This window comes from Lynx canadensis, chromosome B4 (genome assembly GCF_007474595.2).
Source record: "Lynx canadensis isolate LIC74 chromosome B4, mLynCan4.pri.v2, whole genome shotgun sequence".
NCBI classification, from domain to species: Eukaryota; Metazoa; Chordata; class Mammalia; order Carnivora; family Felidae; genus Lynx; species Lynx canadensis.
In genome coordinates this window covers 103,193,016-103,206,172 of record NC_044309.1, presented here as the reverse complement: position 1 = coordinate 103,206,172, position 13,157 = coordinate 103,193,016, and the positions used below count along the sequence as shown (strand labels likewise).

Below are 13,157 nucleotides of genomic sequence, written 5' to 3'. Positions count from 1 at the left end.
ATTGGGTATGTCTTTACATTAATGGTGGAGTTATTTGGATGCACACAGCAGAGATCATTGATGCTATTTGGGATTCAAACTTGGTTCTTGAACCCCAAACACGAGCCTGTGCATAGTAATAAGCATTAAATAAGCATGTATGGGTCAAATTTCCACACTATAAGTGTAAAAGATACTTCTCACCTGATGTTCACTCTTAAGAAAAGCATTATATTTAATACTTGAGTCTACATGAGAGATATTTTGTAAAACACTTGAATTTCAATTAGAGTAGCAATGCTAATAGCTATTTCTTTCTGATCTGTGACAGGCAACTATAATGGCTTTTACACTTTCAGCAATTACTTACTGGTAAGTAGAATGTGTCAATTCACTTGCTTAAGAACAAACAGGATCATGCAATTTTCCTACATGCTTGACTTCTCATCTCAACCGAGGAGACGGATAAGGAGAGCAAAGTCAATGGGATGCAGACAAAGGAAAAAGGGAACTTTTGAATTAGTGCATTAATTTGCAACCCTGAGGAATACTTTTACCACTCACATTCAGTCTAATAAATGCTATTTGAGAATGGTGTGCATTCCTAAAAATGATATAAATGTTTTATTTTTTCAAAAAGCTGGTAAATGGAGATCAAATTTAGTTGTAATCACAGTTTGCCTGGTCTCTGCAGTGCTCAGAGAGGTCCACAAAATAGGGATTCAACTAAAATGCATAACAGATAAATTTCTTAAATAATTCTTAGAGGAACAGTGGTCAGGGCTGTGAAAAAGATGATTGAAAGTTAACATACATAAATATAAAAAATATATATTTATATATATAATATGTTTACATATTATAATATTTATATATTACACACATATTATATATTAAATATATATAAGTATATGCATATTGATAGTTTGCCATATGTTTTTTTTCAAATAACCAAGAGTAGAAGAAAAATGAAAAACAGGGAAATTGAACACATTCAATAATGTTGCACCATATTAATAAATTTGCTACCTCAGTGGACTTGCAGTGGGTCGCTACCGGTGCCTGATACCTCCTGTTGGACAAAAACTAATGAAAAAAATCATATTTTACTTTCCCTCAATTAAGTTTTAGGCATCTAATAGGTACAGCCTATTTTTCTCTTCTGATTCTAAATTAGTGAACTTGGAAGAGCTTTGAATAAATACAAACTGTAAAATTATCTTCTAGAAAAAAAGTTTTAAAAACTCAATATTAAATCACCACATTTAGGGGCGCCTGGGTGGTGCAGTCGGTTAAACGTCCGACTTCAGCCAGGTCACGATCTCGCGGTCCGTGAGTTCGAGCCCCGCGTCGGGCTCTGGGCTGATGGCTCAGAGCCTGGAGCCTGTTTCCGATTCTGTGTCTCCCTCTCTCTCTGCCCCTCCCCCGTTCATGCTCTGTCTCTCTCTGTCCCAAAAATAAATAAACGTTGAAAGAAAAAAAAAAAATTTAAAAAAATAAAAAATAAAAAAAATCACCACATTTACTAAGATTTGAAAATAATATGGATAACTGCATGCATTTTGAGCTAATATGAGATTCTAAGAGTTCAATATTGTGTGCACATGAACTTGCTATAATATCTTTATTGGTACATATATTTTGACATAAAATGTGGCTAAAAGCACCAAGTTTGGGGGCCTTCATCTACATCTGCCCTATTCCAACATGTTTGACTGCGACAATGGAACCACCTTAGAGACCAAACACTAATCTCCTCATAAATTCAATCATTATGATGCATGTTTAACTGTGCCCAGTTATGACCAAGTTTACACTGAGAAAAATACCCAATAATCCCTGGAAGGAATGTTAAGGTCAGACACTAGGCAGTAAGAGAGTGAGCCAAATTTGATTTTACTTTACATCAAAAATAAGTACAGAGTCAGTGACTCAGAGCTGACTATGCACCGTGACTAATCTTAGACCGCTATAAATTAGAATTGTGCAACAGCTATAAAACTGTTTCCATTCTGAACAATGAATCTCCAGTTCTTACTAATGTCTCATCAACAAACAATTCATGCAGACCCAGATAAAAGCATTTACCTAACAAATATTATAATCAGAAATATAATTACATCCTAGACCTGAAACTTAATTTTAAAGATGAAAAATTATTTAAGAAATTTTGAAGTACCAATTAATGCTTACGTTTCATATGACTGATTGTCCTTAATTAAAAACACTTTTACATTTGCATGGGAGAAAATATCTATAATTTTGCCTGATAGAAATGTGGGAAATCATATTTTGCAATGGAATAAAAACCCTTACGGAAAATTATAAATTTCACAAGAAAAGAATTCATTTCTTTCTTCTACAAACATGTGAGTGCCTGTAATTCCCAGGGTATCTGCTAGGAACTGTGAGTAAAACAGTGATAAATAAGACAAAGGCCCCGCAAGCAAAAAGTTTACAAAGGAATAGAGCGTGTCTCCAATTTCAGCACTGTTTTCCGCACATATTTTGTTTACATACAGATTTGTTGTGAGTCTTACTTTCCAAATTCTGATTTCATAGGTCTGGAGTAGGGCCTTAGGGATATATATTCTGATGCAGGGAGTTAGAAGTCTAATGTCTGAGAAGCATTTGTCCTCAGTACTAAGGGAGTACATAGCACAATATGTATGTCTGATATCAGCCTAATTCATTGATATAGATTCCCTTTAACTTTTACTCATGTGGTCTTTTAACCCTGAGGTAAGATCCAGTTCAAATCCTTAAATAAATATTTACTTTTACAAAGACCTGTACCTTAAGTTCAGATAGCTCTATATCAAACGCATATTACTACTTTGATTACGTGTCTCAGTTCTACTAACTGAACTTCTGCTTTGTTTCTGTGATGAAGCAGTCATCTTGAATGTCCGTGGACTCAATTAATGAGTCTTCTGTCTTGTCTTCAGAGTCTTTTGAACCTCTCATTTATCTCAAAATTATTGTCCTTTTTTTTTTCCAGTTCTCTAAGACTCTGCTCCTGTCCAATAATCAAGATCATTTTACCTGATGCTAAAAAAACCTGATGTAGACCATCTGCCTGGATTTGAACATATTTCCTTCTGCCAGATTTTGCATAGCAATGGTCTGCTACCCACCTATTGGGGAAATACCTATCACTCCTTTTGGTCCTCTTTGACACTGCCTGTCCTGGCTGCGACATATCACCAGCAATCAGAGTTCATGGGTAACCTACTCAAGCACTTCCCATAACTTGCAGAGCATCAGATTACCTAGAGAGATGACTGAAAGTACAGGTTTGGGCATCACCTCTTTAGGCTATGAATCAGCAAGTCTGGGGTGAACTCCAGGAATCTGTGGCTTTAAAAGTTGGCATTTCATTGAAGAATTTCACATACACACACACACACACACACACACACACACACACACACACACTTAAATTGGGCTTTTAAGAATGAATACAATTCTGTGTGACATACAAAAGGAAAAGGACAATGTAACTACAGGAAGTAAAGCAATTTGATGGTGAGAAAGTGTTGAGTATGTTTAAAATAGAAAATCTAATCAATTATTAGCCCATAGCAAGTAGCAAGTGCTTAATAAATGTTCATTTAATTGAATACATGAAATCTAATGTACTGAAAAAAAAAAACAAAATTTGGCTAGAGGCATAGGGTAGAGGAAATGTAGTGGAGGGACATAAGAATGAAAACATAGACAGAAGCCAGATTCTAACTGGTGATAAATTCTGGGATGCATTTTCTAGACAAGAATAAGTAAAACATTTGGAGTATTCTGAGCCATATCCTATACCTTGTGCTTTTCATTCTTATCTCTATGTTTCAAATACCTGAATCTGCATGTCTCACTTTTACCCTCAGATAATGAACTTCAACCGCCAACACATAAATGCTCTAAACTGTGTATTAGAAACAATTCAAAGAAAGTAAGTGGGTACGAAGAAAAGACTGATGGGTAGACTGGATGAGCGTGGGTGGTAAGGCTACTTTAGGATATTTTTACAGGAAGCAACAAGAGGCTGTGATGTAAAATGGGGCAGTCACGTTGGAGAAGAAGGAACAAATTGGAGAGCCATGGCAGAGACTGAATTGATAAGATCTAATCATATGCAGGAAAAATGGGAGAAAGTTCACATAAAAATATGAAGCTTGGTATCCAAAGGATTACAAAGTACAGGCATAGAAAAGGGGAAGAGAAGAATTCATGTAGCATAAATTCCATTTTGCAGATATTGGGGTTGATACACCAACCAGTTCCTCGGCTAAAATTTTTGAACAATTTGCAGGGTGGGGGGTTATGGAAAGAAAGAGAATGAAATTCAGGAGAAAGTAGATTGAACTGATGGAGTAATGTTCTAGAGGAGATATGATACTGAAACAAAAAAATAAGCAGCTACCTTCCTGAAAAGAAGGCAATGACATCCCTGAGAGAGGATATCTTGAGAGCATAAATAAAGATATGAATAAATATGAAGGAGGGCAAGTCAGTATCATTGATATTATTAAGAAAATCACATCAAATATAGATGACAGTGTGGGCAGATTATGTTCAGAATGAGAGCAGAATTCTCCTATGGAAAATCGATAAGAGTGTAAACAAACAAATTGATATAGAAGATTATGGGGTAGCTAGGAGAGTTAGAGAAGGTGAAGTTATAGCTGGAAAAGGTAAACCACTTCTGTTTTGTATAGCACTATTTATCAGCCAACATCTGGTGAAAACAGTGGAATCCCCTCAGAATGGGAAAAACCCCTAGAAGATGAATCACAATGGCATGGTTTGAGATCTAAGGAGCAAAAGATAGGTGTTGCTGAGGGGCGCCTGGGTGGCGCAGTCGGTTAAGCGTCCGACTTCAGCCAGGTCACGATCTCGCGGTCCGTGAGTTCGAGCCCCGCGTCAGGCTCTGGGCTGATGGCTCGGAGCCTGGAGCCTGTTTCCGATTCTGTGTCTCCCTCTCTCTCTGCCCCTCCCCCGTTCATGCTCTGTCTCTCTCTGTCCCAAAAATAAATAAAAACGTTGAAAAAATTTAAAAAAAAAAAAAAAGATAGGTGTTGCTGAGAAGCATCTATTCCAGCTGAACAAGAACACTGAAGTCTGGCGAAGTGTTGCACTGGAAGGATGATAAGGAAAAAATGTTGATGAGGATGTGGAAACCAGGGAGAAGGTACACCATGTCTTGAAATTCTGTGGTTTACTACCTCAAGGATAGAGGAGTGGAGTAAAATTGGGTGATGCTGATTTCAAAAGGAGGAAAGAATTAGAAGATGTTTCCAAAATAATGGATCTGGATGTGCCAGAAGTAAACAATTATGCCATTACCCACAGTCCCTATAAGGGAGGACTTCCAGGGAAGTAGTACTATCAGGAAGGAATCAGACTTACATTGATATGAGCAGGTACAATATTGGAGAAGGTAGAAGGAGAAAGGAAATTATATGGTAGGTCAGACCACTGTTAGGGAAGGCAAGCGTTTTCTTCTTTGTAGACTAGACTTAGTGACCAGATATTTTCATTCAAATACCATACAAGACAAGGGCTGATGTATAGGAAAAGAAATCGATGAAAGAGAGTTTGACACTGCAGCTCTGGAATTCAGGAAAGCATCTAGAGTTCCATAAAATCAATTAAATAAAAAAGAGATAAATATCATTTACATGTTCACTCCATATTTTAATTTATGATAAAGAATAATTCAGTAAGTTCATAGTTTGGATAATAAGACATAGATATGTGTGGAAACACAGTAGAGCAGATTTTCTCTCCTTTTCCCCTTTTTAGTCTCCCCATGTTGTGGAGAGGGATCAATATACTACATAACCAGTATTCAGTAACACATGTCATAAAAATGTATGTGTTACATTTTAAAATATTTCTTTCATATCTTTAGATAAATGTGCTATAAAGACAAATATATGAATTCATTCATAGGTGGAATTTAAGAAATAAAGCAGATGAACATAAGGGAAAAAAAAGAGAGAGAGAGCCAAACCATAAAACAGATTCTTCACTGTACAGAAGAAACTGAGGATTACTGGAGGGGAGGTGGGTAGGGTGATATGTGAAATAGGTGATGGGGATTATGGACGGCACTTGTTGTGATGAACACCGGGTATTGTATTTGAGTGATGAATCATTAAATTCGACTCCTGAAACTAATATGACACTGTATATTAACTAACTGGAACTTAAATAAAAACTTGGAAGAATAAAAAGATTACAAATGCTATTGACAAATGTATGACACAATCCACAAATAGTTACTTGTTTCAGGTTGGTTTCCTCTTTCAGGTAAATTACCTGTTTCAGATTAGTTACCTGCTTCAGGTAGCGTGCTGATGTTGCATGTTTTCTCATCACCTTCACCTGCTGAAGTTGAAGCTCTTATTTTAAAGATATATGAGGTATTGGCAAGAAGTTTCACGAAAGTATACATATCATCTTGGGGAGAGACTTTTGTAGAATTCCTTCCAACTGTTATCATATAATGTATAATTATTCCATTTGCCTTCTTGGGTGGATCCCATTTCACTACAGCTGACTGCCAGCTAGTTGCCATACATTGTACATTCTGTACGACATCTGGAACTTTAAAGATAAACAAATGCCCGAAGTTAAAATTCACACATATGTAGTAGGTAAATGATTTTATTACATGATTTCTAGATAAAATCATGTTTAATAGGGGTGCCTGAGTGGCTCAGTCGGTTAAGCGTCGACTTCAGTTCAGGTCATGATCTTGGGTCTTGTGGGTTTGAGCCCTACATCGGGATCTGTGCTGACAGCTCAGAGCCTAGAGCCTGTTTTGGATTCTGTGTCTCCTTCTCTCTTTGCCCCCCCCCCCCCCACACTCTGTCTCTCTCTCTCTTTCTCTCTCTCTCAAAAATAAACATTAAAAAATATTTTAAATCATGTTTAGTAGAGACCAAATAAAAATTTAACGTATCAACCTTGCAATGTGTGCTCAAAAAGTTCTTAACATAGGCTAAATCAAGTGTCAGTTGGCCCAGGTTCTATGCTATTATGTGAATCCTTAAAATACTGAGTCAGCCACTGAATATTCCTAGGTCCAAGTAGCAATCACATCCTCAAATACTGAGAAGCAACTAACTGTATAGCCTCAAGCTCAGGTGGTGCCTGGAGCCTGCTTTCTTTATATCTCACTGGAAAGGAGTGGTCTTAGCAATACCTTTATATGGAACCTTTTCATGCAAAACATAGATATAGGCGCCTCCATGATGTGGCACATCTGGGCCAAACAGTACTAGGAGACATGCAACCAATGTAGGGGTTCTGTTTTTACAATTGGTAGGCTTTGGAAGAATTGTGAAGACCTGATCCCTCAATACCTTTTTAAAAATCAGTGGAGGGAACATTTAAAACAGTCCCAGTTTTTAATTCAGTCCTAGTTTTTTTGTTTTTGTTTTTCTAGAACTTCCCTGAATTTACTTGGAAGTAACCCAAGTTCTCAGAGGGTAGACCTGGTTGAAGGGCAGTTCCCCAACCCACCAAAGTGACTACAGATTGGAGAGACCAGCTACTTCCCATGGAAAGTAATTATTTAATGTCCACAAATGATAGCATAGCTTTTCTTATTATAGTGTAGAGAGGATGCTACAAGAAAAAATCGTATATAGTCAATTTGTGGATTACAAACAAGTAGTGAAACAACTTGCTGTCCTTATGCAAAACATAGTTATTTAAAGAATACTCAAGTTCAGGGGGCGCCTGGGTGGCGCAGTCGGTTAAGCGTCCGACTTCAGCCAGGTCACGATCTCGCGGTCCGGGAGTTCGAGCCCCGCATCAGGCTCTGGGCTGATGGCTCGGAGCCTGGAGCCTGTTTCCAATTCTGTGTCTCCCTCTCTCTCTGCCCCTCCCCCGTTCATGCTCTGTCTCTCTCTGTCCCAAAAATAAATAATAAACGTTGAAAAAAAAAAAAAAAAAAGAATACTCAAGTTCAAGTTATCTTTGATTTGCTTACAGTTCTCTCTCCTGACCTAAATTTATCTTTACTAATTCTTCTTTCTCTGTAAAATAGAGGCATCAGAATGAAAGGAGAACACTTAGGGAATGGATGTGTGGCATTTAAAATTTTTGAAAAGACAATATCTCAGCTGATCCAGTGTTCTATTAAATATTATTGTTTGCTTATTTTCAAAAACATATAATAATATTTTCATAAAATAACTTTGCTGAAGTTTAGTTTATAAAGTTGGGTTTTGTGACTATTTCACTGACTCTGTGAATCTAAAAACAATTAATTAAACAGCTGATATTTAACACTTAAAGTTGAAAATTGTCTTTTATTTAACCAATCAAGGCATGTCCAATAATTTTATTTTATTGATAAAAATATTTATTGGTTTACTGTCTACAAGATTAACCTTAATTTTTACTAAACTGATACATATATATATAGTTAAAATAGTTTTTCTTTATATGTTTAGCATTTGTATATAATAGATAAATTATCAGTTATAATATATATTTCCTACAGTTATGTCCACCCTACACTAGACATCAGAAGTTGATGTTCTAATTCGGTTTCTTTACTAACTTTCTCAGATCTTTTAATCTCAACTTCCTGAATAATGGTTTCTTCATATGTAATATGAGAATAGGGGCAACAGTAGTATTTTTTTGAGCACTAAATGTGTGTCTGACACTCTAATAAGTGCTTTATGTGGATCTTTTCAAATATTTTCCACAACAACCTTATAGGTGGCTACTGCTAATATGTGTTTCTTTTCACACATAGAGGCTCTGAGGAGTAATGAGCCTTTGCAAGGTTATACAGCTAGTAGGTCACAGAGCTTGGATTCAAATCCAGACACTCTGACTTCAAAGCAAGCACTTCTACCCACGATAAATACTATTTTATTGGCTTGTCTTATAGGCATGCTATGAAAAAAGTATCAGGTATTCATAAATTAATGCAAAAATGATTAATTTATCAGTGAGTGCTTTCCAATTTCAACTTACAGATTCACTAAAAGAAGAGGTACAGAGAAAAATTAACTGGAGCAGGATCTTAAGCTCATTCAATAATACTTGATGAAAAAAGTGAGAAAGAGGTGCCTCTAAACATATAGTCCGGTTGAGAAAAGGAAAAATGCATTTCTAAGCCACCCATTATATAGGTCATAAATGAAAACTATCTAGCACATAAACAAAGGTGAGCTATGGCATGTATGTGACATGTGGGTAAGTTTAATTAGACCAGTGGTATTTCATAGTGTTCATAATCCCCTTCACATGTTACAAATGGACTATGGGAAAGTAGAAGCTTACATAGTGATCAGTGGTCTTCACATGTTACATCTTCTTAAAAAAATCATCGATATCGTTTCATGGAAATATAAACCAACCTGTTAAAAGTGAATACTGGTTCATTTCTCCTCCTACCCCCATCCCAGCTGTCTCAGTTGATACTAAGAATTTTAAAAACAAAACAAAGAGCAAAGGGAAATAAAAAAGGGAGAGAGAGGCAAACCAAGAAACAGACTGTTAGCCATAGAGAACAAACTGATGGTTACCAGAGGAGAGGTAGGTGGAGGCATGGGCAAATAGGTGATGGGGATTAAGGAGGGCGCTTGTTGAACACCAGGTGTTCATGTAAGTGATAAATCACTGTGTTATACACCTGAAACTAGTATTATACTGTATGTTAACTAACTGGAATTTAACTTTTTTATAAAAAACAGAATTAGGTAATTTTCCACAGATATCTAGAAACCTACTTTGTTCCTAAACTAGTCCTTTATTTCAGCTTCCTCAGTTCAAAAGGAAAAACCACATGTAAATATATATATTTGATTGCAGACAAGATACAGCCTAGTCTTAAAGCACTGAAATTCAACTTCCATTTGAATGCACTATTAATGATACTTTCATATAAACTGAAAGGACGGGGAAAGTGTTAAATACAAAGTGAAACATTTTAGGATCAAAAAACTGTATCTCACCTGATTCTTGAGTTGTGAATTTTACTACATTACTATATTGATTGCCATTTCCGACTTTCGTAAAGGCAGATATGCTAATAGAATAGGTGCTGACTGGTTCCAACCCCACAAGCTGGGCTTCAGTTTGAACACCTGAAATGTTCTGAAAACCAGGAAAAAATTCTTTGTCATGATGCATCACCAAAAATTCGTAACTGAAAGAAATATTTTATTACATTGAAGTTATGCCTTCTATGTTTAATTTAGGATTTAATAAGCATGGGCATTTTCAATTAAAATAAAACAAATACTAACCTCTTTTTTTTATGCACTCAGGTCATGATACAGGATGAACTGGGCACCCTCTCAGCCCTGAAGAATCCCAAAATGGCCATTTAAAAAAAAATTTTTTTTTACGCTAGGGCATTTTGTTTTCGTTTTGTCTCCTGACGCTTGGAATTAAATACTCATTACTTCCTTTAAATTCTCAAAAATTGAAGTCTCCAATTTAAATCAAACTTATGGGTGGTCAGCAATAGTAGATTTTTCTTGAATTCATCTAGAGTCGTTTTTTAATACCAGTAACATTCTGTGTAAATTAATTTATTCATCAGCTACTTTATGCTAGGCATTGGGAATACAACAGTTAAAAAAAATCTCTACTCTCATGGAGCTTAAATTATGAGTTTTCCCAGACAACTCCTAAATTCATAATTTTACCCAATCTCTTAGGAAAATGAAAAAAAAAGGAACAAAACAGTTATCACAACTGCTCAAGGAAGGATATGTGTTCTCATAGAAAAATTGACCATTAAGTATAAAGTCTTCATTCAAAGATAATTGTCATAACTGAGAGATCAGTTAAGACTAATCTGATATCTTTACAGAAAGAGAAGACAATGTCTCCTATAATGGTATCATTTTAAAAATACTCCATTTAATGGACCCAAAATATAAACTACTTTGACTTATTTATTAAACATTTTAGTAACAGAAATTTAGCAAGAATACTAACTCACAAGTCACTTACATTTCAATCATATTTTAAATTAAATCAAATTTTAAATTAATATCCCAAGTTATTGACATACTTTAGGGACTCATTGTATTACACTCTATCCTTTCATTCTTTCATGCTTACTATTTATAAAGCATACTGTTAGATAACCAGAAGGTTATAAAGATACATATATAAGATATATATGGTCACTGTCATCAAGGAACTTTTATATTAATCAAAGAAATCTACAAACAAATGTTTCCTGAGAAGAAATTAGAACAATGCAGGTAAATTTTGACTTGGATTAGGAAAGGTTTGTACCCAGAGAAATGACTGAACCCAAGATTATAACAAAACATGTGAGAGCAGCTCACTACTGGACAGTGACCAGATTTACATAAGAGTAAAATGTAAGAGGGACACATGAATAAGGAATATTTCCAAACATATTTTAGCAGAACTTTTTACTGAATAAACAATTTATTTCCATATTTGAGAGTGACCCAAGTTACCAGTAGACCTGGATCTAACTGATTCCATGGGAACTCACTGGATTGACTACAATGGCAGGAATCTTTGGAATGGTTCTGGAATTATTCTGTCTCCACAAACCCACATATAATTTGAAAGAATAAAAAGAAAAAAAAGAAAATAATAGAAACCGATAGGACATAGAGGGAGACAAAGACGTAAGGAAAATAGGACAATACACTCAGAAAGAAAGCTAAACAGAGGGACGAAAGCAAATAAACTAGATGTTAGGAAAGGAAAACAGGTGGCATGAAGTATATTCAAAGGAATTTAGAAGAAAATAAGACTATGAAAATCAACGGAGGACAAAACAGGTGTAAAAAGGAGTAACTAAAAGTAGTAAATTTTCAAGAAAAACTATTCCTTCTACCCAAAAGTAATATATTTAATACTTTATGGTATAAAGATTATATGTTTGCTACTAGAAACATTTTAATGGTAGCATTTCCACTGAAATACCAGGAAGTCTAAAAATCATAACTTATTCTCATATTCAGGTAAAGGTATACTGTCCTTTCATACTTAGTGCTATGACAATGCTGGATGCAGTTTTAAAACCTTTTCTTAAATGATGTACAATAACACAACAATAGCTAACACATTTATCATGTGCTGAAGATTATTCTAAATGCTTGATATAGATTTGCCCTTACAATTCTCACTTTTTAATGTATGCATCCTTATAACTCCAATTTTGCACTTGAAGAAACCAAGTCAGAAGAGGTTAAGTAGCTGCCTTAATGCCACACATTAAGTCTCAAAAAAAATGTCATTGCAGTAAAAAATGATTGCTTTTTCCTTTCTGATATTCATTTCCCAGTGACCCATACAGACAAAGCAAATAAAAAATGAGAAAATGTTAAGATTAGACCAGGATAGATAGTAGGGGCCTAGAGACTTAGCATTATTAGAATTTCACACTTTTGGGGAACAGATTCCACATTTATGGAGTATTACCATTCAAATTCTACTCAGCCTATCAGATTTTAAAGTAATATCTTGATTTCCAGAAAGAAAGTCATTGTTCGTTATGACATAATCTTAACCATTGCTTTTGATTTTTACTATTCACTTTGCAAGCTACACATGCTGTAAAAATAATTTACCATCAGCAATAAATTGTAATGCATATAATATTGGGACAATGTTTACTGCAGATTTTTTTCACTCTTCTTGTTGTAACTAAATAAGAGCATCCCAGTACTTCATCGCCTTTGGAGAAAAAAATAAAAACACTTTCTTAAATAAATGCTAGTTATATAACATATTTTGGCAATTAAATGCTAGAAATCACACAGGTATATTTGAGATCCTTTGTTATATCTGTAATTTGGGTATTTTTCATTGATTCTAGAACCTAAAAATGGAGAAGGGAAAGAGTATTCAGTGTTGTAAACTAATTGGCATTGAAAGGAAAAAAAATAATGATATACCTTAAAAGCCCAATTAATGTGGGATTATATTCTATCAGGGAAGATTACCAGAAGTCCAGTGGAAATACTTTTCTTAAAAGGTCAAGAACACTCACTTGGTATCTTTTTAACAACAAATAGAAATATATTGCATTTAAGATAATAACAGTTTTTAAATAGTCTGAAAAAATTTACTATATACTTTCCAGCATTTATACAATAATGCAATTATTTCTTAACTTGCAAATATCTAGAAGTCGTAAAGTCTAA

General features: G+C 35.0%; 1 protein-coding gene across 1 annotated transcript in view; it reads right to left on the bottom strand.

The window, feature by feature from the left end:
- Positions 1–13,157, bottom strand: part of PTPRQ (protein tyrosine phosphatase receptor type Q) — a 229,341-nt gene that overhangs the window by 119,941 nt on the left and 96,243 nt on the right. Inside the window, exons 25-26 of the mRNA XM_032593794.1 lie at positions 9,966–10,107; positions 6,319–6,588 (exon numbers count right to left, since the gene is read on the bottom strand). Coding sequence (XP_032449685.1) covers positions 6,319–6,588; positions 9,966–10,107 — 412 coding nt within the window. The remainder of the gene's footprint in view (positions 1–6,318; positions 6,589–9,965; positions 10,108–13,157) is intronic.